Below are 25,413 nucleotides of genomic sequence, written 5' to 3'. Positions count from 1 at the left end.
AAGAGAGTCTGAGACTAAAATATAATGCCTTTGTGAAAACTAGAAAAAATTCAAATTGAGTATACAAATTTAGCATATAAAGATTGAAATGTTTATAAACTATTTCAATTGGGTTACATTGTTAGTTTTTTTGGTGTCCTTTATTACCAAATATCAATTAACGAATTTAGTTAAAATAACTGAAAATACCACTTATGAATACATATGTATATTTCAAGACATTTTTACTTCAAACAAGTTGAAGGCTCTTGGATTTTCATAAAAAAACAATTATATTGAATTTATTTTCAAACCAGGTCATTTAAATTTTCATCTGGTTTACATTCTGCATTTGTGAACTTTATGGCAAATACTGGGCCTTTTTTTTTTTTCAAATTACTGTAAATTAGTACTTGGAGATTTTTAATGATAAGATCTATGAAATTTGAATTTCTTAATATTAAATAAAATTAAGACAAGAAAAGCATGCAGTATTTTGGGATATAAAGTGTTGGGAAGGGCCCTGTGATCTTTACATGAAGTGGAAACTAGTGCTAGAGGTACAATGATCTAAGTAAGAATGGTCTGAGGGAACAGCTATCAGAGGCAAATAGGCCTTTTTCTGTTTTCTTATTCAATATTTAAACCCACTTACTTGCACATCTGTTTTTCTAATTTTCTGATCCTTAATACTTTCTGGTAATGTTCTCTCTAAATTTACAGTCCTTTCAAATATGTAATGCCATTTAATGACCTGAAATAATGTAGCTATTCATGGTCATATGTTAGTATTTCATATGTTAGGAGTCATTTGATTATTCATTTTACAGTCTATTTATTTTGCATTGCTTTGTTACAAAGAAAACATTAATTGTTGCACAATCTAATTATGTGGTTATATGTTTGCCCATGATGTATTTTCCTTCTTAAAATACTAAATACCCTAAGTTAGAGACCTCTTCCCCCCCACCTTATCCTTTAAGTCCTTACCCCTTAGTGGGAAAAGGGTGCCCCAGGAAACTAGATTGCTTTCCTCATTATCTATTTAGCTATATTGTCTTTTAGCATGTTGGAAATAGGTTCGTATGCATATTTGGCTGTTAGTTTAAATTGATGGTATAAGCTTAAGAATTCTTTATAGTAAATGTACTTATCTACCTACATATTTAAATGTTTTAATCTTCATTTAATTAACTTATAATTAGCAATCTCATTCCTTTATTGGCTTCTTTTATTTACTGTTCCCCAATACCTGGGACAAGGGAGGAGGAGAGCTAACCTTTCTGTTCTGGTTACGGTCATTACTCAAGTTGGATGCTCTCCTTGCCTGTAACCTTGGGGACAGATGGGCAAGGAAGCCCCAGCAGAGTAGAATATTTCTTGGGACCCCCATTTACTGGATACTGACCACCCAAAGAGTATGTAATTGACAAAATTCTGCCTCCTTGACTGTTTCTGGGTCAAACACTGTGACTCTTAAAAATAAATCGCTTTTATAATAAGGTGATCAGTAAGGGATTGGCAGTTAATTTACTCTTCTACTTTATAGCCATATCTTTTATAATAAATAGTTAGATGTAAAAGTTGGTTTCATGACCTGATGTTCAGATTTGATCTCAATACACATAATCATAATATAAACAGTTTCTCAAATGTTTTTTGAACTATTTAAGTGATTTTAATACATATGTCTCACTTCTTTCCAAACTGTATCCCACAATGTTTTAATTCTAGGGTTCATCTGCTGATCGGAGTCAGTGGAGGGAACCAACCAGAACGTCTGATGGCTTGTGCTCACTCTATGAAGCAGCTTTATGTCTCTTTGAAGAGGTATGTAATAATTATAGCTTTTGCCTTAAAAATTACTTTGTATTAAAGTGCTATAGCATGTACTTATTCCTTAAAAAAAAAAACATTCAGTCACTGGAAAGGATGCAAAAGAAGCGACATCAGTGGTTGCCTCTAGAAAGTGGAGCTGAAGTTTCTGGCTTCACGGACAGGGAGGCATACTTTTCAATGTATACCCATTTATTTATTTTGAACTTTATATCATGTATAAGTAACTGTATTTTAAAAAATAATTATTAAATAAAACAGATATGGAAAGACATACAAACAAATGTATGGTTTAATGAATTATCATTAAAAATATATTCTAGGGATGGCTCCATCATGTAGTGGTTAGCATGTCTGCTTTACACACAGAAGGTCCTGAGTTTGTGCCCCAGGTGGAGCCACAGACTGTACCGCGGGTGCGCCAGGCCCCCAGGGTGTGCCAGGCCCCAGGTATGCCAGGTCCCTTGGGTATGCAGGGTTCGCCAGGCCCTGGGGGCATGTCAGGCATGCCCTGAGTGTATGGGAGGAGATGCCCCGCCTTTAGAGATCCACTTCTTAAGGGGAAATGGCAATATCCATAGGTCAGGGGTGGAAGTTGGGGGAGGGGAGATTAAAGAAAGGGAAAATAAAATATCCTTCTAATCTGTACCCAGGTAAAGAAATAAAATTTCATCAGCTACTCTAGAAGCTCTTTTACTTCCTGGCCATAACCCTTTTCCTCCTCCCCTTAGTAACTACTATCCTAACTTTTCTAGTACAGATGCCTCTCAACCTACGATGGCATTATATTCCAATAAAGTCATTGTAAGTTTAAAATATTTTTAAGTAGAAATACAGTTAATGTACTTACCCTGCCAAACATCATAGCTTAGCCTAGCCTACCTTAAACGTGTTTAGAACACTTATATTAGCCTACAATTAAGCACAAAGCCTATTTTATAATAAAATGTTGAATATCTCCTGTGGTTTATTATGTGTATTGCTTTTGTCTCATTTTAAAGTCAAAAACTGTAAGTTAAGCCATTGTAAGTTGAGGACTGTCTGTAATCACTTCCTTGAATTTCTTTATAGTTGTGTCACACAGGTATGCATCCCTAGACACTGTAGTTCAGTCTTGCTCATTAAAATAAAAGGTAAATCTTGAATCTCTTAATCTATAGGTTCTCTTCCATTTTTTCCTTTTTCCAATGTATTTGTTCAGGAACCTGGGTTTTTTAGGCCGTAGTATTGCCCACAATGTTGATTTTGCTGATCAATTACTCATAATCTAGTTCAATATGTTCTGTGTATTTCCTGCAAATTGGCAGGTGGATCTAGAGACTTAATGAGTTTTAGATTTGATAACTTTGGCAAGACTATACGTCTTGCTGTGATCTTTCAGCAGATTCCATACGATTGTTTCTCTTTTTGTAGTTTTAGCAGTTCTTGGTGCTTACTGACTAGATCTGTTCACTCATTTGTGGTTGATTGCAATGGTGATATTCTATCATTTCTCTTACATTTACTAATTAGAAAGTTTTTATAAAGAGATGATTCCTTTATTGACTAGTTACTCTGCTACAGTTCACATAGAAAAAGCAGAATAAATGCTTGACTTCCCCCACCTGTTTTTTTAACATTAATTTTTCTTTACTAGATTTCAGTTTAATGAATTGGTCTCCTGTCATCTTCCAAACTTAACCAATTGATTTCATTTGAAAAATATCATTATGAACTGATAGATTTAAACCTATTTGACCTTCAATCCATTGAATTATTATCTGTAGTGAAGCTCATAATATTTCATCTTTGTCCAAGAGTCTTTCAGGGTAGTAACCTCCTCAGGGTGGTTCCTAAGTTTTTTTGATAGTTTCTTTGATAGTTTCTTTGCTCTCTGACACATCGAATTGTTCTAGATATGGAACCTACTAGCTATTTCTACAAAAAGCCTTGGTTTCTTTTAGTGGGAAATAGTATTTCAGGACCACAATCAGGGTGCTAAATATACTCACTTCTGCTGAGTTAATATTGTTTCTAGATTTTTATAGTGGACAGAGCTAAGAGTGTGTGTGTCTGCGCGCTCGCACGTGTGCATGCATGCGTGTGTGAATTTTAAATCTAAAATTACTCTCAAGTTGATACTGATAATTTCAAATTCAGGGCTATAGAATTTTTACTTAACCTTTTGTACATTACATTTATATCTCCTAAACTAAGAATGCAATTTCTCAAGGATATAGGGCTGATAGATTTAGAATATCCTCTGATTACTTATTTGTTTTAATCACATCTTATACACACACAAACAGTAGTCCTAAAATAAGGCAAATATTACCACTGTATGATGACTAAAAAATCTTTAAATATGTTCTTCCCATTTTTTTTATAGTTGTATTATATCTACATAGAGCATATATACTCTATTTTAATCCTCATTTAGTTTTAGTTCTGCAAATAACTACTTATTTAATGTTCACTCCCAGTTTCTGTGTTGATATCCTTTTTTTGAAGGAGTGGTGTCTAAAACTCATTTTTTTTCGGTAAAGGCTCATAGGAGCAAGATTCTCTTAGTTTTTTCATGTTAATAATTGCTGTGCTCTTTATACTTGAAGTCAATTTTGAGAATATGAAATTTTTGGCTCTCATTTTCTTCTGCATCTTAAATATGTTCACCCATTTTCTTCTGGCATAAACATTTGCTGCCAAAGTCTGAAGATAATCTGATTTTCTTTCTCATATGAGTCATATGCTTGTTTAGCTGAGAAGCCTAAAGGATCTTATTTTCTTTAAAGATCAGTAATTTTACTAAAATATATCTTGATATTATTTATTCTGGATTGATATTATGAGATGTGAGAATTTCCATATGTAGTTTCAAATCTTTTTAATTTCAGGAAAGTTTTCCTAAATTATAATGTTAGTATTCTTTTTATTCTTTTCATTCTCTTTTTTAAGGACCCCTATTATCTGTATGTTGGATACTTGCCTAACTAGTATGTCAGTTTTTCTTGAATACTTTTTATATCTTTATTTCTAAATTTTTTAAAAATTGTTTGTTCCTTTTGAGGTATCTACTATATTTATTAATCCTTGGATTTCTCCTGGTTTAGTCTTCATTTCTGAAAATTTTTAAAATTTTTAATTCTTGAGTTCTGTTTCAGATTTGTGTTTTTCTGTCATGTTTTATATCATTTTCTTAATCCCTTTAGCTTACTTGGAAATAAGTTACTTTAACCTGTTTTGCGGGCATTTCCTTCCTGGCACGCTTTTATTGCAGGAATGTTATTCTGCGTCTTTCCCCTCTTTTTTCTAATAGTAACTTCAGATGGAGTTTGACCTTAATGCTTTTCTGTTGCTTATTTTTATGCAAAATTTGTTTTCCTGAACTTTTAGAATGGGATGGGATTCAGGATAGCTTTTCTAACTCCACAGACTCCCTCCCTCTACTATTTTTGTGTAATGTTAAAAAAAGATGGTAGTTTCCCAGTGTGTTTCTCTCCCCAACTTTTCTCCTGTCCTCAGTCTTTCCTCTCTGTTGTTTGTATTCTGCTCAATTTTTATTCCATTCCTAGCAGTTTCTTCCTAGTGTAGATTCTCTGTCCTTTAAGGGAATCCTGGCTTACCAATGTCAAGAGTTTACAAGAGCAATCTTTCTTTTAGATTACTCTAGCTTCTTTTGAACTTCTCTTTATGAACTCCTTGTACTTACTTAGTTGCTCTCAGAGAGGGCAGAGATCTTTCCAGTTGCAACTGCTGTTCTTAGGTTGGTTCACTCTTCTTTCCAGTGAATACCTGATAGGCTGTTTTGGGATTTTCCTGTTCTGAGGTCTGTCAGATACTCTACTGATTCTACCTACACAGATGTTACCGTGCAGATTTTGCGTTTGGTGGTGATTTGTCTGCTTCTGCTTATATTTTGGAATTATTGGCACTACTTCGTTGCCCAGTTTTATTTTGAATGTTAAGCATTGGTTTGGAGTTTTGCCTTTTAGTTGCTCTGTATAGTGAGTCAGAGTGTTTAGAAAACTACATTGCTCCTGCTTTTGTCATCTTTCCCAAATCCTACCCACTCCATAGTTGCTTTCAAAACATATTTCTAAGCCCTGTGAGCAGATTTTTTTTCCTGCCTCCCTCCTCTTTTTGGGGGGACCAGAGAGCTATGATTTTCCTTATGTCCTATTATAGTAATAGATTTTAGATAAAAAATTCTAACCGTCCTCTATTTGTCTCTAGCAAAATTTCAGATCTTTTATTAGGAACTGGTAGCCTTCACTTATACATATTTTGTATGTCCTTAAAACTGTCCTAATGTTCACTGGAAAATATTTGTCTAACATTATATTGTTTTGGATACTATTTAAAGAATCTGACTAAAATTACTCTATTCTTTCCTATTTAACGGGTTGATAATCCAATACATTGACTTTTGAAGATTCCCCTTTTATTGTTTTATTTGATTCAGCAAAAAACCTAAAAGGCAGACAATGTATTGACCGCAGTTATAGTTAGAGTTAATATCTTTATTATATGGAGTTCATACAAGTCAATAAAAAAATCCATTAAGCCCTAATAAATAAGTGTGCAGAAGTTAGTGGTAAACAAATAGATAGATAAACTCTAGTTCTGTTGATAATAAGGATATGTGAGGTTAAAATAATGCATCCTCTTTTCCCTTCTTAAGTTGGCAAAATAATTAAAAGCACAATACTTATCATTGGTGTGGACTCAGTGAGACTTGTACTCTCATATAGATTTATTCCTTGGTTAGGGTAACTGGCCACTCTGGGTCCTGTGCTTTTGGTGGGGGTGGGAAGAAGCCTGGATTTTTAAAGAACATGAATGGCAGCAGACTAGACCATTATATTCAACACAAATGGTAAATAAGCCAATATTTGTACATATGTGTGAATGTTCAATTGCTCTGAACCTTTACTATTTTTAGGACAGTCCTTTCGTATATTGCTGGTGATATAATGTAGCACCATTTTGGAAAGCAATTTGGTATAGTATGTTTCAAGAGTCACAATATTGTCATTTTTTTGATACAGCAGTCCCATTTCTGAGTTTTTTTTACTAAGGAAGTAATAAAAAAAATGTAACAACTATATTCTTAAAAATGGCTTATATTACAAATAAGTAGAAAGCATCTAAATGTCCTATTAGAGGAAACTGGTTAAGTAAAGTGTGATTTTTACATTAGATAGAATGTTATAGGTTAAATCATAAAGATTAGGTAGATACAGGGAAGTTTTGCATGACTTTTGTATCATCCACCGTGATAACTATGTTAAAGAACATGTATATGCAAAATTCTGGAAGGACATATATTAAAAAAGATAACATTTATTGTATTAAGGTGATGGGATTATCAATGATTTTTTAAGCTTTGTTTTTCTATAATGCTGTTGTGTGAAATAAAAAAATTTTAGTGAAAAAGGTTTGATAGTGTGTATCCATCTCTCCATTTTTGCCATCTTTTTTTAGTATCTTTTAGTGGTTTAGTCTACAATATTTTATAGTATAGCCATCTGTGTTTAAGGTTGAATGTGTTGTTCTTAGGTTATTCGAGCAGTTGAGAGTTTTAGAAGGGAAGTCAACAGTGATTTCAGAGAATATTTATAAAAATGTCTACTTTAAAAATCTCTTGACTGTTTCTTTTATGTTTTTAATTTTAATAGGTTTGCAGAATGGCTTCTGATTATTCAAGAACATGTGCTAGCCCAGATAGCATTCAGACTGGTGATGCTCCCATTGTCTCAGAAACCTGTGAGGTTTATGTTTGGGGGAGCAACAGCAGTCATCAGTTGGTAGAAGGCACACAGGAGAAAATATTACAGCCCAAACTGGCTCCCAGTTTCTCTGATGCTCAGACTGTGAGTTCTCCGTATATCTTACAAATTGATAGATGGCAGGGTTTGCTTTAAATAATGTTGAGTGTTTTTTAAATGAGTGATGATTCTTGATTGTTTCTTATCTAAATTTTTTCTATACCATACTGTGTCAGTGTTTTCATTTTAATAGAAAAAAATATTTTTAGTTCCCCATTTCCCTAGCACTGTTAGCAAGTTTCAAAAAAATTAGTTTGGGATCTGGATTTTTAAAAAGAATTATGAAGGGGAACATACCGTTATATTCAACACAAATGGTAAATAAGACAATTAAAAACTAGAATTTTCCCTTTGACATTTTCTTATTACGATCACTTTTAAACATTTGTAGCTACCATTTAACTAAGCTAGAACTTTCTATTTTATTATTTTCTCTAAAACTTTTTTTAAAATGAGTTTAGAATATATTTTATATGGTTGTTGCCATAATGAACCCTAAAGAATTTGTTGGAAAATATATATTTTATTTCTTGCTCATTACCAATTATAAGAGCAGGTTAAAACATTTTACTTTGTTGTTTCCTTGAAGCATGACCACGCTGATGACCTGAAAAGATAAAATATATACTAATTTGAGCTTAACAATAAAATGAACATGAAAAGGCTAGTAATAGTTTTCTTAATTTTTCTATGTACTTTTAAATCCCTGTGGAGATTTATGCCTTGTTCTGCTTTAAAAGACTTCCTTTGAGTTTCTTTGGTAAAACTAGCCTTAAATATTATACTTTGATTCTCACAGAAGCATTTTATATTTACAGTTCTTTATGTCTGCTTATAGATTGAAGCTGGACAGTACTGCACTTTTGTCATTTCTACGGATGGCTCTGTCAGAGCTTGTGGTAAAGGCAGCTATGGGAGACTGGGCCTTGGAGATTCTAATAATCAGTCTACTTTAAAAAAGTTAACATTCGAGCCTCACAGGTCAATTAAAAAGGTTTCATCTTCTAAAGGATCTGACGGTCACACTTTAGCTTTTACAACAGAAGGAGAAGTCTTCAGTTGGGGAGATGGTGACTATGGGAAACTGGGTCATGGAAATAGTTCAACACAGAAATATCCCAAGCTCATTCAAGGCCCTCTGCAGGGAAAGGTATGTGCTTTCTTTTTGAATTTAAAAATAATTAGATGCACTTGGTGCTATAATTGACAGTATCTTTCAGATTTTGATTTGTTCTCTCTGAAGTTGCCCCTCGCCCGGCTTCTCTTTTATATATCTGTGTTATGGTTTACAAAACACTTTTATAAATATTATTTTAATTCTTTTAGCAACCTTGTTAAAGTGGTTATTTTCTCATTTCACAGATAAAGAAACGGAATAATCCATTCAGCAAATGTTCATTTAGCACCTTTCAAGTGCCAGGCTGTGTTATAGGCATTAGACATAGAGCAGTGAACAAAACAGACAAGATCCTTGCTCTCATGGAGCTTTAATCTGTGAGATAGAAATAAGAAATAAGTAAACAAAGAGATAACATAGTGTTAAATAATAGTAAAGAAGAAAGTTGAGAGTTGTAATAGATATTAACTTGGACAGGTTGTGGTATTAGATAATGAGGTCAGAGAGTTGGTTCTCTTGGAGGAGGTGACATTTTAACAGAAACTTAAATGAGGCATTTAGAGGGTTAAGTAATTTGCCCAAGGTCACACACAAATAATTGGCACCATTAGAAACTGAATTTAGATCTCTTCTTATTTCTATTTTACCTTTCTTTAAAGAAGTGAAGGTATTTTTCTAAACTTACATGCAGTTATATGGGTTCCTCCATTTTAAGATTTTATTCTTTCCATGAAACTTTTCTTATATAGAAATCTTTTGAAGTTTTAATTTTATACCAGGATTACAAGTGACATACTTTTCCTTCATGGAAGGTTGTCTGACAAGCTTGGCTAATCAAATGAATTTTACTTTATTATACCTTTCAGTATTTTAACTTAGACATCAACCCTAAAGCAGTAAGCCATGGTACATTCCACTCGATAGCATCAGGGGATTCTTGATAAGATGTTGAATATGGGCTCTACAGAACTTCAGATAAATATTCGAAGTTGTATTTTCCTAGTCTTTGTTGTACCTTCTTAATTTCAATTCTTTTTAACTTTCTTATAATCATTTTAATGTTCTATTTCGTAACGGAAACATTGCCAATTAAAAATTACTTGTATGAATGTCACGAAGGAAAGATCTCCCAAAAAGTAAATTAATAATTTACAGATAAAAATTTTAGTAGTTCTTAATATATTATTTAGAATTGTATTAAGTGCTCAGTATTTTTAATTGAGTCTAAATTTTGAATTTTCTCAAGTGAGTTCTATTTTTTGAGATTGAAGAGACTAGAAATTGAAAAGACATGGAGTTATTATCATAGATATTTTTTCTGTGTTTCTTTTTTCAGTAGTCAATGAAAAGATATGAGTGGCCACCAAATTATGTTACTATATACCCTTATTCCCCTGATTCTATTAATCAACTGTATAGCTAATTGAGGGTAAAGAAATACTGTCAGGAGTTTAATTAATATAAGCTTAAATTCTGCTTAGATCTTTCTGTGTTGGTTATGGTCAGTGTGTTTCTGAGTGTTATCTCTATTATGCAATGAGGTTTTTTTTTTTTTTTTTTTTTTATTAGCGAAGATTAGAGGTTTTATGTTCACATTATATTTAATTTTTTTTTCTTTTTTCCATTAATGTTTAAATCCCTTCCAGCTCTTTGACTTGATTGGTGACATAATATTCTTAAAAGTGGTTAGACTGATGTATTTGGAGGTGAGGGGCTACTAGCCTTTACAGTACCTTTATGTGAATTAAGAAAAGTTGTCCTCTCTTCTAGATGGAAACCAGGGTACATAGCTTGGCAAACATAGGGCACATAGCACATAGGCTGTATTTCAGCACTTTCTTGACCCTTTAGCCTGGTACTCTTGTCCTGGGCATGTCTTCTACAACTATACATGGGAATTCCTGGATAAGTTGTGAATATTAGTATCTCTGAAATCTCTCTATGTAAGGTCAAATATGAATTATACGTTTTAGCATCTTTATGTTCATCAAATTCACTGTGTGTACAATGCAGGTAGTTGTTTGTGTGTCAGCTGGATACAGACATAGTGCTGCTGTCACAGAAGATGGTGAATTATACACATGGGGTGAAGGAGACTTTGGAAGATTAGGTAAGATTTTTAAAAATGGAAATTATTCTCTCAGAAAAATAGAAATAATGATGATTACTGAGAAGAACTGAAACTAGAATTAATAGGCCAGAAACTATCATATATTTCATTAGTTTTAAGTTCAGAGGAAGATAAGTTTATATAGAGAATACCTAGATTCTGGTGCTGAAATTTAAAATTTAATTAAATCTAACAAGTAGTTTTAGAATGTGTACTATAAGAAGGCACTACAGGATTTCAGGGAGAAAAAAAGATACCATCATGATCCTGAAGTATGTAATCTAGTGGATAGTAAAAATAAATCTACATGAACATGATACTAGATAGCATTAGTTAATGCTGTGAGAGGAGCATAAATAGAATGATCTAATGATTTATTAAAGGGACTGGGTTCCTTAGTTTGGGAGCAGCCTAGACAATTGGATAATGAGATGTTAGAAATGATTCTGTTTTTCATATATTTAAGTACACTTAAAAATACCTCAATTTTGTTATTAACTTATAATCTATTTTCTACCTGTGAAGTAATGGCCTAAAGAAAAACAGTTAACAACATTATTTCTTTTTTGTTGTGTGTGTTTTATCCAAGGTCACGGTGACAGCAATAGCCGTAACATTCCAACTTTAGTAAAAGACATTAGCAATGTAGGAGAGGTTTCTTGTGGCAGTTCACATACTATTGCTTTATCTAAAGATGGGAGAACTGTATGGTCTTTTGGAGGAGGGGACAATGGTATGTAAAAATTTATTTATTGATAGTTTTGACCTTTTTTCCTTGAATTTTTAAAAATTATTTTTCAGTTATACATGCCTATTATAGAAAACTCAATACAGACCGCAGAAATTTAAAAACCTAAAATGAGCTATTTCTACAAATGGTTGCTGTAAAATTTTTGTTAAAATTTTCGTAGATATCTAACTCTATATGCATCTACACAATTTATACATGTATTTCTACATAGATGTCTTTAAAAACCAAAGCAGTGCTGTATTTACCATAGGTATTATTTTATAACCTGCTGTTATTTATCTAACACTATTTTAAGAACATCTTTCTATGTCAACAAGCATAGCTCTTTTCATTTTTCTTTTAAATGACTCAAAATATTCTTTCATGTGATTGTAGCACAACTTATAAAACTAGTTTATTGTTGAGTATCTACACAGTTTCCAACTTTTTTTCAGTATTAAAAACAGTACAATGAATGACTCAGTCTTTGTGTACCTTACTTAGTCACTCTTACCAGCAATGTGAGACTGCCACCTTCCCCATATTCCTCAACAGTACTGAGCATTAAAATGAAGATAATTTAAAAAGTAATTTCAGACTAAAAATGGCATCATTTAATTTGTATTTTGTATTTGTATTTTCTTGATTCTTAGTAAGATTGAATTTATGTGTGTTGGCCATTTGCATATTTCTTTAGCGATTGACCAAGTCTTGAGCTATTAAATATTTTCAAAAATTAAAAACAATTATATTCATATACATTCTAATATAGGCCCTGCTTATTATATCAGCAAATTTCATATTAGAAATATGACCATTAAAGGAAAGACAGAAAAATAGTTTTCCATATTTGTCATTGGTTGTTTCTTTCTTATAAACAGAAACATTAATTTGTTAACATTCTCTGCTATCAGAAACTTAGAACTTCCCATATCTGCCAGGTTATTGATAGAAAGATTAACATTACTTATCAACTTAAATACTTAGAAAAAGAGTAGAGATTTTTTAAAACAAGTTGTTTAATTTGACTGTGTTTGTTTTTATAGGCAAACTTGGCCATGGTGATACCAACAGAGTGTATAAACCTAAAGTTATTGAAGCTTTACAAGGAATGTTCATTCGCAAAGTTTGTGCTGGGAGCCAGTCTTCACTTGCTTTGACCTCAACAGGGCAGGTAGGGCTAAGGGATGAGCATAAGAGGCTTATTAGGGCATTTCTGAGAAGGAGATGATAAAAAGTAACAATTGTATTTAAATTTTAAAGTTAAAAAATACATTATATTTATTTATTTAATTAAATTTACTGGGGTGACATTGGTTAATATAATAAAATAATACAGGTTTCAAGTATATAATATAATATGTCACATGTATATTGCATTGTATATTCACAACCTAAATCTCTTTCTGTCATATGTTTGACTCTTTTCTCTGGTAACTACTAAACTGTTGTCTGTGTCTATGAGTTTTTGTCTTGTTCATTTGTTGCTTTCAGTTTTATATCCCATATATATAAGTAAAATTATATGGTTCTCACCTTTTCTTCATGACTTATTTTGCTTAGCATGGTAATCTCAAGATCTGTTCATGTTGTTGCAAATGGTAGTATTTCATTTTTTCTTGCGGCTGAGTAATATTCAGTCGTGTATGTGCACCACATCTTTATCCAATCATCTATCAAAGGACACTTTGGTTGTTTCCATGTCTTGGCCACCACGAATAAAGCTGTAGTGAACATTGGGGTGTATATATCTTTAGGGATAAATGCTTTCAAATTTTGGGGGTAGATACCCAGAAGAGAGATTGCTGGATCACATGGTAATTCTATTCTTAATTTTTTGAGGACTCTCCATGCTGTTTTTCATAGTGGCTGTACCAATTTACATTCCTACCAGCAGTATATAAGGGTTCCTTTTTCCCCATAACATCTTCTCGTTATTACTTGTCGTCTTGATAATAGTCATTCTAACAGGGGTGAATAAATATCTCATTGTGGTTTTGATTTGTAATACCTGTCATTCTCAAAAAAATACATTTTAAAGGCAGTCTACTGAAATGAAATATTTCCTCCTGTTTGAAGAAGTAGAATATCTGAGAAGGAACCAGATTTTCTAATCTGGCCTTTGTGACCCAAATAAATCTGCCCTCAGCCCCATGTTCTTTGTACTAAGATGGTTTTATAAAACCTTTTTTTAGCCTTCTTTGTAAGTGGTAATTAAATTTTTTATAACAATGAAGTGAGGTAGTTTTTAACTAAATTATAAATTTAAGTTTTGTAATTTGTATAATTTATTTTATATGATCATACCTCGGTCTAATCAACCAAAAAGTATTTGTTGACACCTTTAGAGTGAGAAACATTTAAAGGAGAATTTTTAAGATAGCAACAGTATTTCTAAGCTGCTGAGATTGGGCAAATATAACATAATGCAAGCCAATTAGTGGCTTTAGAAGATTATTCCATTTTTTCCATGAACAATTATTTTTTTTTAGCTCAGCTTTTTGCCTGTACAATAAATGTTTAAAAACAGCAAAATAAATCACTATGAAAATCATTAAAATAATCCAAACAGTAAATATTATTTTTAACAACAGGAAGTCATTATGTAGTATCAAACCACACTGTTTATGGTAATTATTCCTAATACTTTGGGATCTTATGTGTAGTGTATTTGTTTGTTTCAGGTGTATGCTTGGGGCTGTGGAGCTTGTCTAGGTTGTGGTTCTTCAGAAGCTACTGCTTTGAGACCCAAGCTCATTGAAGAACTGGCTGCCACAAGAATAGTTGATATTTCTATTGGAGACAGTCATTGTTTGGCTCTTTCTCATGGTAAAGTCATCTGTTTTTAAAGAAATCTTTTAACTGTAACCTTCCATAAAAATATTACATTTAAATTAGGCTCTTCTTTTCTTTGTGTTTTGTTTTTAGATAATGAGGTTTATGCCTGGGGCAATAATTCAATGGGGCAATGTGGCCAAGGAAATTCCACAGGTCCTATTACTAAACCAAAGAAAGTGAGTGGCTTAGACGGCATAGCTATTCAGCAGATCTCCGCTGGGACGTCACATAGTTTGGCATGGACCGCTCTTCCTAGAGACAGGTATGAGTGCCCACATTTAAAAAATGTTATGCTTTTATAACAGCAGAAACATCAGTAAAAACAGAAATAACCATACTTTGTTCATAAAATGCCCTTCTAAACGCTTCTAATATTGATTCTTTACTATCATAGAAATGGCATCTAGATTTTTTTCAATTTGCATGTCGAGGTGAGATATGTTTTATAAACATGAAGTTATACCCTATATTTCGGATATTTTCTTAATTTAAGTGTCTTCAAAAACATTTTGAATTCCTTCTCTGTCTTCAAGTAACTGATTTTAAAAATTAAAATTAAATTAAATGTCTACATATCAAGAGGAAGTTAAATAATCAAAGTCAAAACTAGGCTTTATTGATTTAAACAGTTGATTAGCTTCAGTGCCCTTTGTCCGGTAGATTATTTTTTGGGGGGGGGGGCGGAACTGGCTATACTTATATTATTATTTTTTAAATTATTTTTTTGTTTTAGGCGAGGCAACCCTTGGTTGACCTCACAGAGTGCAAAGACCTTATCAGGTTACAATCCCTTATTATTTTATTTTTTATGCCTACAGCAACCTGGTCTTTCTAGGTGGTCTCCCATCCAAGTACTAACCAGGCCTGACCCTGTTTAGCTTCCAAGATCAGATGGGATTGGGCTTATTCAGGGTAGCATGGCCATAGACACAGTGTACATACTTTTAATGAAGGAATTATTTTTGGAGAAATTGAGCTTTTTCCTTAAAGTGGTAATCAGCTCTTTTTAGATAATCAGGTAGATGATTTTTAGCCCATATTAAGATTGAATTTTAAAGAATTTGGGGGTTGTTTCAGGTATTTTCAGATGCATGTGGGCTACTTTACAACTTAGACTATATTATGCTGTTGCCCCTTGAACAACACTGGTTTGCACTGTGTTAGTTCACTTCTACATGTGTTTTTTTTTTTTTTCAATAAATAAATAGCTGACCATTTGTATCTGTGGGTTTCACATTCACAGATTCAACCAACTGCAGATTGAAAATAGCATGTATTTTCAATCTGCTTTTGGGAATCTGTGGAAGCAGAGGCCTAACTGTTGCATTTTTCTATGCCATTTTATATAAGGGGCTTGAGCATCTGCGTATTTTGGTATAGTGGGGCATCCTGGAACCAATCCCCTGCAGATACTGAGGGACTGACTGTAGTTAAGTTTTGGGGGGATTCAAAAGCTGTATGTGGATTTCAACTGCTCTGGGGGTGTAGGGGATCAGTTCCTCTAATGTCTAGGTTCTTCAAGGGTCAACTGTGTTTGCATTGTAGATCTTTGAGTCAGGTGGAGTTTATTATGACATTCTAAACAGTTAAAACATTTATAGATACTTACCCTTCAAAACAGTGCCAAAAATATAATAAATTGAATATAAATAATTTGTCGTTAGTATTTTTAAATTTGCAACTTCCCAGTTTATATGTGCATGTTTGGTTCCTAAGATCTTGAAAATCTTCACAAGAATGTCCAGTTTTTCTTTTAATAGATGTCAATATATCACTCTGTAGAGTCAGGCTATTTTCTTAATATGCATTTTATGGACCCTTAGAACCAGAAAGGACTATAGTAGATCCATGTGGCTTAGCCCTCTGGATTCAGTTGAGTGAATATCCAAACCTTTGAAAATAGTAACGTTTATATGTTTTCTTCTTGGAAAACTCTAGGGATGGCAAATTCTTGGTTTTCCTCAGTTGCTAAAATGAAGGATTTTGTCACCTTCATAATCAGGAATATCTTCTGTATATCATTTTTGATCATGTGTGAAAATTTCATGTTAAGGCTGTTTCATGATTTTTTTGTGCTTTTTTTCTAGACAAGTTGTTGCATGGCACCGACCTTATTGTGTAGATCTTGAAGAGAGTACTTTCTCACATCTACGTTCTTTTCTTGAAAGATACTGTGATAAAATAAACAGTGAGATTCCCCCACTCCCTTTCCCTTCATCAAGGTATGTTATATAAATGTACATTTGTGTGTATGCGCATGTGTGTACATGTCTATTAATTGTTCATTTTTAGTTTTGACTTACTATTTCTTGTTTGATTTTCCCTCAATTATATGAAACTTCTTTATAGTCTAAAAAAGAGCTAAACTTAGGTACTTGTTGATAATAACCTTTTGGGAGAGTTATCCATAATTTCACAAATCACATTTTTAAAAAATTACTGTTGGTTAGTCTTTGACAAAATTTTTAAAGAGAAAAAAAGTTACCCAAACTGGAAACCACATATTCTTTTATATGTTCTAGAAGCTTACAGCAGATTATTTGATTTCAGGGAACACCACAGTTTTCTCAAGCTATGCCTGAAGCTGCTTTCAAATCATCTTGCTCTTGCACTTGCGGGAGGAGTAGCTACCAGCATTCTTGGGAGACAGGCAGGTCCACTTCGAAATTTGCTCTTCAGACTAATGGACTCAACTGTTCCAGATGAAATCCAAGAGGTAAGAATATAGGGCTCATGAATCTGTATCTCAAGCCACATTTTTCTCTCAGGTTGTAGCTCATAAATTCAGCTTTCTTTTGGAAAACTTCAGTTGGATGCTCCTTTTTCATGGTGGGAATAAATGTTTTCGATTGACTCATGCTTTAAGATAAAAGTCAGATGTCGTTACTGAGAAACCTTTTATTCCCTGCTGTCCTGCCAGGTTAGGTTTCTTTCATCTATTTTCTCATTGTATCACATTGTATTGTAGTTGTTCACTTATAAATATGCCTGTCTTTTTCCACCAGAAGATAAATTTCTGAAGACAAGGACCCAGTTTTATTATTGTGAAGTACATATAAAATTTACCATCTTAACTATTTTTAGTGTATAGTTTGATAGTATTAAATACGTTCAGAATCAGGATGTTGTACAACTGTCACCATCCATCTCCATAACTCTTTTCGTTTTATAAAATTGAAATTTTATATCCATTAAACAGTAACTCCCTTTTTTCCCCATCTACTTCTGGCAACCACCATTATACTTTTTGTCTCTATGATTTTGACACTCTCTGTTATGTAAGTGGAATCATACACTGTTTGTCCTTTTGTGACTGGCTTATTTCACTTAGCATAATGTCCCGAAGGTTCATCCATGTAGCATATGGCAGTATTTCTTTCCTTTTTAAAGGTGATAATCTTCTGGTGTATGTGTATGTCACATTTTGCTCATCCACTCATCCGTCATCTTTGTGACCTTGGATTAGGCACTGGTTTCTTAGATATGGCAACCAAAGCACAAGCAACCAAAGGAAAAAGAAGTAAATTGGACTTCATCAAAATTAAAAACATTTATGCTTCAGAGGACATTATCAAGAAAATAAAAATACAGTTCCCATAATGGGATAAATATTTGTAAATCATGTCTGATGATCTTCTAGTTTTCAGAGTATAAAAAGGATTTGTACAACTCAACAGTAAAAAAAAAATTTGTTTTATATGAGCATGCATATCTCCAAGGAAGATATACATATGGCCAATAAAAATATGAAAAACTGTTCTGTGTCATTAGTCGTTAGGGAAATGCAAGTCAAAACCACGAGATACTGTTTCATAACCACTAAATGGCTATAATAAAAAAGATTGACATTGGCAAGTATTATAGTAAGGATGTAGAGAAATTAGAACCCTTTTACATTGCTGGTGGAAATGTAAAATGGTGCAGCTGCTTTGTAAAACAGGTAATTCCTTAAATAGTTAAACACAGAATTACAGCATAAGGTATCCAGTTCCACACCTTGACCTATACCCAAGGGAAGTGAAAACATATGTCCATGCAAAAACATGTACATGAATGTTTTTAGCAGTGTTATTTACAAGAGACAAAACGCGTAAACAATGTCTGTCAACTGATGAATGGATTAACAAATGTGGTGTGTCCACACAGTGTAATATTATTCAGCCGTAAAAAGAAATGAAGTACAGACAAATGCTACATACATGACTGAACCATATAAATTTTATGCCAAATGAAAGAAGCCAGACACAAAAGGTCACATATTGTATGAGTCCATATTTATAAATGTTAAGAGTAGCAAATTCATAGAAACAAAGTGGATTAGTTGGTTGTCAGGTTTGGGGAAGGGAGAGATGAGGGGTGACTGCTAATGGGCACAGAGTTTTGAGGCAATGAGAATGTTCTGAAATTAGACAGTGGTGATGGTTGCACAACTCTAAATGTACTAAAAACCACTGAATTGTATACTTTCAAAAAGTGAATTGTATGACATGTGAATTAATGTCAGTAAACAAAAACAAAAATGATACAGTGATTTTTCAGCTAGAGAGACATGTCCCTGGGATGCAGGTAGAAGGTGTATTAATATTAACCTGCTGGTGAATGGGTACTTTGAAGATTTAATATTTATCAGGAATGAGGTAGTGTGTATTTTTTGAGGTTGAAAAGTACTTGAATAAAATAAGGAAAGTAAACTTTAAAAAATTATCTTTATCATTGTTTATTTCTTGAGTCCATTTGGTAGCTACTCTAAAGAGAGCCCTTAAGGGATGGATTCTCCCAGAATATGTATAAGGCTTTTTCTGGTAAGGGTTATTTTTGTTCCTCTTATTCCTGAAACTACTAGTAGTTTATCTCTTTGTAGCAATCACTGTTACTGTTGTGTTTTGTGTTTCTTTTTTAGTGCTCTGTTGTGAACCAGTTATAGACTTAAGGAAAAGTTGCATAAATAATAGTTTTTATGTATCTTTCACCCAGTTTTCTGTGATACCAATGTCTTACATAACCATAGGACAACTGTCAAAACCGGGAAATTAACATTGGTTTAATATTATTAATTATTAGAAATTTTGTTAATGCCACTAATATCCATGTTCTTTTGCAGGATCCTATTCAGGATCCCATAATACATTTAATTGTTATTTCTCTTGAGTCTGTTGCACTCCATACTAATTCCTCAGTCTTTCCTTGTCTTTCATGACCTAGACACTTCATGAGTACTGGTCAATTATTTTATTGAATATCTTTGTTATTTTCTCATGATTCGACTGAGGTTATGCATTTTTGGCAAGAATACCACAGAGATGATAGTATGTCCTCAGTACGTCATATGGGATTCAAGATTTTGATGTGTTTTATGACCAGAGACTTTGACCTTGATCATTTGGTTAAAGTGGTATCTGCTAGGTTTCTATCCATCAGATGCTTCTGAAAGAGGGTAGATAGAAAATATATTCTTTGAGAATGTACTCATACTTAAGTAGTTTGCAAATTGAATATCTTCATGAATAGTTGAGGCATAGAATTCTAAATTGAAAATCATTTTTTCCATGAGAATGTAAAGGCATTGTCTTCTAGCTTTCAGTGTTGTTACTCAGAAAATCAGTGCTATTTAAATTTTTGATCCTTTGTATTGAAATCTGTTTTCCTCTCCTGAATTCTGGAGCACGTTCTACTTGTTCCTTTGTGTTCTTGCATTTGAAAATGATATGAACTGATGTGGATCTGATTTTATCCATTGTGGTGTATACTTATATGGATTATTTTAATTTGGACACTCATCAGTTTTTTTAAATTGAATTTATTGGGGTGACATTGGTTAATAATATTTTACAGGTTTCAAGTTTACAATTCTGTAGTACATCATCTGTATATTGCATTGTGTGTTCACTACCCAAGGTTAAATCTCCATCACCATATATTTGAACTCCTTTACCCTTTTCTATCTCTTCCCACCTTCCCTGTGGTAATTATACTGTTGTCTCTATCCATTAGTTTTTGTTTATTTGTCTTATTTGTTGCCTTCAGTTTTATATCCCACATGAGTGAAATCATGGGGTTCTTGACTTTGCAGTCTGACTTATTTTGCTTAGCATGATGTTCTCAAGATCCATCCATGTCATTGCAAATGCTGTATTTCATCTCTTCTTATGGCTGAGTAATATTCCTTTGTATATATGTATATATGTACCACATCTTCTTTATTCAGTCATCTCTTGAAGGACTCTTCAGTTGTTTCCATTTCTTGGCCATTGTGAATAATGCTGCAGTGCCTTCAGTTTTAAGGAATTATCTTGAGGTGTATTGTTATTTCCTCTTCAATGTTTTCTGTGTTTTTTTCTTTCTCTCTCTGGAACTCATTATTGGAATACTAGCCCTCCTGAACTGTTCTTTTAATTTTCTTGTGTTTTCTTTCCTGTTTTCTACTTTTTTCTCTCTACGAGAAATTTTATTTTGTATTCTAACCCTTTTATTGAGTTTTTTATTTCTTCTGTCATGTTTTTAATTTATAAGAGGTCTTTTTCTTAATCTTTGATTGTTTTTATTCTAGTCCAACAACTTCATTTTACTGGTAAAGGAACTATGACAGAGAAGTTATGTTATAGATAATACAGCTATTCTTTATGCTGTTCTCACTACCTATACTTCTGTTTGGCTAAGCCTTGCTCATCTTCTAATTCTTAACTTAAATGCCTAAGACTTATGGAGGAGACCTTCCATGAGCCCACAGGCCATGTTAAATGCCTTTTTTGTGTGTGTGCTCATTCAAGTTTACACTTTTTTTTCTTTCCCTTTAAGACTCCTTTGACAATTACAAGTACTTGCTCAGGGTCTCTCTTTCTTACTAGACCATATGCTCATGAAAGCAGGGCTTTCTTCTGCCTTGTTCATTTCTGTATCCACAGCACTTTGCAAAGAGCCTTACCAGATTCAGTGCTAGAGATTCAACACTAAGTATTTGTTGGTAATGATTATCTATTTAGTGGCAAATCCAAAATATGTATTCTGATTTTCTTAAAGACATCTAAAGAAAGATTTGCATACTTTCTTTTTTCACATGCCATCTTTATTTAGACTTCCATGATCCTCTTTCTTTAGACTTCTGTGATCCTAATACTCAGTGGATTATTTTAGCTTTTTACTTATTAAAGATTAGAATCAGATAAATAAATCTACTTTTCTCTTTTGACATTAGGTGGTGATTGAAACTCTGTCAGTGGGAGCAACAATGCTGTTACCTCCATTACGAGAACGTATGGAATTACTTCATTCTCTTTTACCCCAGGGACCTGATAGATGGGAAAGCTTATCTAAAGGACAGGTGAGCCTTTGCATGGTATTTAAGTAAACCAGTAATATCAGGGGAAAAAAAGGAAAATAAAGCTAATCGATTGCTTTGTGTTTATGAAATAATACTTAATTTGGTGGATCTGGTAAATCCTAATATTTAATGTTTTCTGCTGGAAGAGTTCCCAGATTTCTAATGAAGGTGAAGTAAATGATAATTTATTAAATCATTTGTGACTAATTATTAAAATTAATGACTAATTTTTTGAGTGTTGCTTATACTGTCAAACCAAAGACCTTTTGGTTTGTTTGTAATGTACTGAGTTGAAATTGAGGGCATGTGCAGAACTTTGTTTGAAATTGCTTACATAAAAAGTTAAAGTTGACTTATGAAAAAGTGTTTGATGATATGAGTATGCCTTTTCTTTCCATTTTTAATCTGTTCTACATATCAAAATAAGTACTTTTTCCTGATCAAGTAGAATAATCAATTTATACAGTTACAGATTTGAGGGGGAAAAGTGGTAATATAATATTTACAGATGTCTTCCAATGAGTATTTTGCATTAGTTTAGATTTCAGTGATTTACTTTAAACATTAGAATAAATAGTTTAATTGGTAATTCTGTAGAAGAATGTATAGTATAATTTATCTGTTGACGTTTCCTCCTCTTACTGTGCTAAAATCATTATGCAGAGTATGCCATTTTAGCTTAGAGTTTTAGGTGTTATAATAAAGGATGGAATAAAATTATAAGTTACATTTTCCCAAATAATATTAGTGGGATAGCTTTTTTTTTTAATTACACACTTTCTAAAAGATTATAGTTAATTAGGATATTAACTGGATTAGATAGCATCATTTAATAAAGATTTTTCCTCCCTGGGATTATTTTTTTTTTTTTCTTCTCTAGTGCATTTTAAGCTAATTATTTATTTGTTCCTATTTCATTAATGGAAATATTTTTCTTTAGAGAATGCAACTGGATATTATTCTGACAAGTTTGCAAGATCATACCCATGTAGCCTCCTTACTTGGCTATAGCTCACCCTCTGATGCTGCTGACCTCTCTTCTGTGTGTACTGGCTACGGAAACCTGTCAGATCAACCTTATGGCACTCAGAGCTGCCATCCTGACACCCATCTGGCTGAAATTTTGATGAAGACTCTCTTAAGAAATTTAGGATTTTATACAGTACGTTGCTCTTTTTCTTTGTGGTAAAAAAAGGAATAAAGCTTGAGTTTGTTTGTTCATTTGTTTCGGAGGGGAAAAGGATTACTTCAGGTCAAGATATTTTAACATTTAAGCACTAATGAAATAAATAAAACTCTACATTTTACTTCCCCAAAGAGGGAAAATGTGTCAGATCTTCTGAAATACTATGAGTACCAAGTAATTTGTAATTGAGAATTCCAGAGATTTATTTTATCATTTTATCTTTTTTTTTCGATGTTAGTATACAAGAATATAAAGATACAAATAGTCAATAACATTTTGCAAGAGAAGAGTAATGAGGAAGGGTATACTAATGAGGATTGACCTTACCAAACATAATCTTATAATTAAATAATGTGATTGGTACTATCTAAGAATAGGTTGGTCAGTAGGAGAGAAGACAGTGGACACTATAACTTTCCTTGTATTAGGATACCATTAATTCTTTCTTTGTGGTGGTTCTTAGATCTATCTTTTTTCTTTCCATTTCTGTAGGTTTTAACTCAGGCCATCATGACCTAATGCTAATAGCAGATTTGCAACTGTTTCCACTGTCTCTGGTCTCTTCTCAGTATCTTACTGCTGAAATAACCTTATTATGTTAAATAACGTCATTGTATTAAATTAAAACCTTTCAGACCCTTTATCATTTGGATTATACGCTACTCTCATTTGAGCTCATGCACGTGGCACACCTATCTTCTGCTTGCTTTTCCTGCCGACTAGTCTGTGACTTCTTTAAGACTTCACTATTCTAGGAAGCCTTGCCCAAATAACCCCATCTAACCATGTAATTATATCTACATACCCTTCAGCAATTTTTAGAGTTAAAGTATACTGTGCAACTTAACTTTGAATTGTTTGTATATCATTTCATGTTGTCTCGCATTATGTCTCTTCAGGATTGAGTCTGTATATTCTTTTTCTTCAGTACAGATCTTAATGTTCTATTCTAACCACGTTGAAAGGTTGTCGACTAAGTCAAGTGGCAATTGTTCCTATAGAATTATTTTCTCTCATATTTAAAATGTAGGTTTGATCTGATGTTTTGGCTGCAAATGGAATGGGAACAATGTAAGAATATTTTTGCTGAATTAAAGTAGTACTTTTATTATGTCATTATGGCTAAGCTAGTTGTGTATGTTATATGGAAAGGGCAGTAAAATACTACTTTGGGGTAAAGTAAATTATTATTTCATTCTGATGTGATTTACACCAAATTTATCATGTTCTAAGATTTTTAAATAATGGTGCTTATCTTAATCTGTTTGGGCTTCTATAACAGAATGTCCTGGACTGGGTGGCTTATAAACAACATAAAGTTATGGAGGTTGGAAGTCCAAGACCAAGGAGCTGGCAGATTCAGTGGTTTCTGCTTCTTGGTTCATAGACAGCTGTGTTCTTGCTATGTCCTCACACAGGGAGCTTTCTGAGGTCTCTTTTTTAAAGGCACTAATCCCATTCATGGGGGCTATGTCCTCATAACCTGTTCACCTCTCAAAGGCCCTACTTCCAAATACTACCACACTGAGGTATTAAGTTTCAACATATGAATTTTGAGGCAGTACAAATATTCAGTCTCTAGTAGTGCTTATTTGGCAACTTATATGTTGCTTGTATAGCAAAGGCCTTAAAATGTTCTGAGACTCTCTCCTGCATATTATAAACATAGACCATATTTTATGTATAAAGATGTTTACCACATCATTATTTGTAAGAAATAATAAAAATTAAGAAATTGAACACAATGTAATATATATACACGTGTGTGTGTGTGTGTGTGTGTGTGTGTATACATGCCTTACTATTGAATTGTACACTTGAAACTTACTGGATTTTGTTAACCAATGACACTATAATGAAAAATAATAAAATAAGATTAAATAAAAAATAAAAAGAAAAAAATTGGAAACAACTGAAATACCTAAAAATAGGGGAATGGTTAAGTAAATTATGCTATATATATTCGATGAAATATTATATGACTCATAAGTTTTATATACACATGGCTTATGAAACTGTAGAAATATTTGTGAATTCGTTGGAAAAGAGAAGAATAAAAATAGAATAAGCAGTAGTATGAAGAAGTCACACAAAATCAGGAAAGAAATGCACCAAGAAATATGAATAGTGATTTTCTTGGGGTTGTCGCTAAATGGTGATTTTAAATGTTTTTTAAAATACAATTTTGATATTTTCTAAATTGTTTACACTGAACATTTAAAAAAATATTCTTAACTTGAAATAATTTAAAACTTACACAAGAGTTAAAAGAATCAAAGAACTCCTCATCCCTTTGTCTGTCTGTCTGTCTATTCTTTATTCTCAATCAAATGTTACGCTGGTTATTCCTAAGCTCTTAAGCATGTATTTCTTAAGGACATTCTCTTAAATAACACAAGAAAAATTTTTGAATTCAGGAAATATAACATTGATGCAGAACTGTCATCTAATATACAGTCCATATTTAAATTTCTTCAATTGTTCCAATAACG

General features: G+C 32.8%; 1 protein-coding gene and 1 non-coding gene across 18 annotated transcripts in view; one reads left to right on the top strand and one right to left on the bottom strand.

The window, feature by feature from the left end:
• HERC1 (HECT and RLD domain containing E3 ubiquitin protein ligase family member 1) overlaps window positions 1–25,413 on the top strand; it is a 163,097-nt gene that overhangs the window by 35,408 nt on the left and 102,276 nt on the right. For all 17 annotated transcript variants that reach the window (XM_036218062.1, XM_036218063.1, XM_036218060.1 and 14 more), the window contains 12 exons: window positions 1,714–1,809; window positions 7,473–7,667; window positions 8,461–8,772; window positions 10,753–10,849; window positions 11,439–11,582; window positions 12,626–12,753; window positions 14,264–14,408; window positions 14,508–14,679; window positions 16,505–16,639; window positions 16,968–17,133; window positions 21,610–21,735; window positions 22,676–22,897. In XM_036218062.1, coding sequence (XP_036073955.1) covers window positions 1,714–1,809; window positions 7,473–7,667; window positions 8,461–8,772; window positions 10,753–10,849; window positions 11,439–11,582; window positions 12,626–12,753; window positions 14,264–14,408; window positions 14,508–14,679; window positions 16,505–16,639; window positions 16,968–17,133; window positions 21,610–21,735; window positions 22,676–22,897 — 1,938 coding nt within the window. The remainder of the gene's footprint in view (window positions 1–1,713; window positions 1,810–7,472; window positions 7,668–8,460; window positions 8,773–10,752; window positions 10,850–11,438; window positions 11,583–12,625; window positions 12,754–14,263; window positions 14,409–14,507; window positions 14,680–16,504; window positions 16,640–16,967; window positions 17,134–21,609; window positions 21,736–22,675; window positions 22,898–25,413) is intronic.
• Window positions 15,227–15,346, bottom strand: LOC118601317. Its single transcript, XR_004950282.1, has one exon. It is a non-coding gene; the product is annotated as a 5S ribosomal RNA (ribosomal RNA).

This window comes from Rousettus aegyptiacus, unplaced genomic scaffold (assembly GCF_014176215.1).
Source record: "Rousettus aegyptiacus isolate mRouAeg1 unplaced genomic scaffold, mRouAeg1.p scaffold_m13_p_3, whole genome shotgun sequence".
Taxonomy (NCBI): domain Eukaryota; kingdom Metazoa; phylum Chordata; class Mammalia; order Chiroptera; family Pteropodidae; genus Rousettus; species Rousettus aegyptiacus.
The sequence above is the reverse complement of the archived record's forward strand: the minus strand, read 5'-3'. Positions and strand labels throughout refer to the sequence as shown.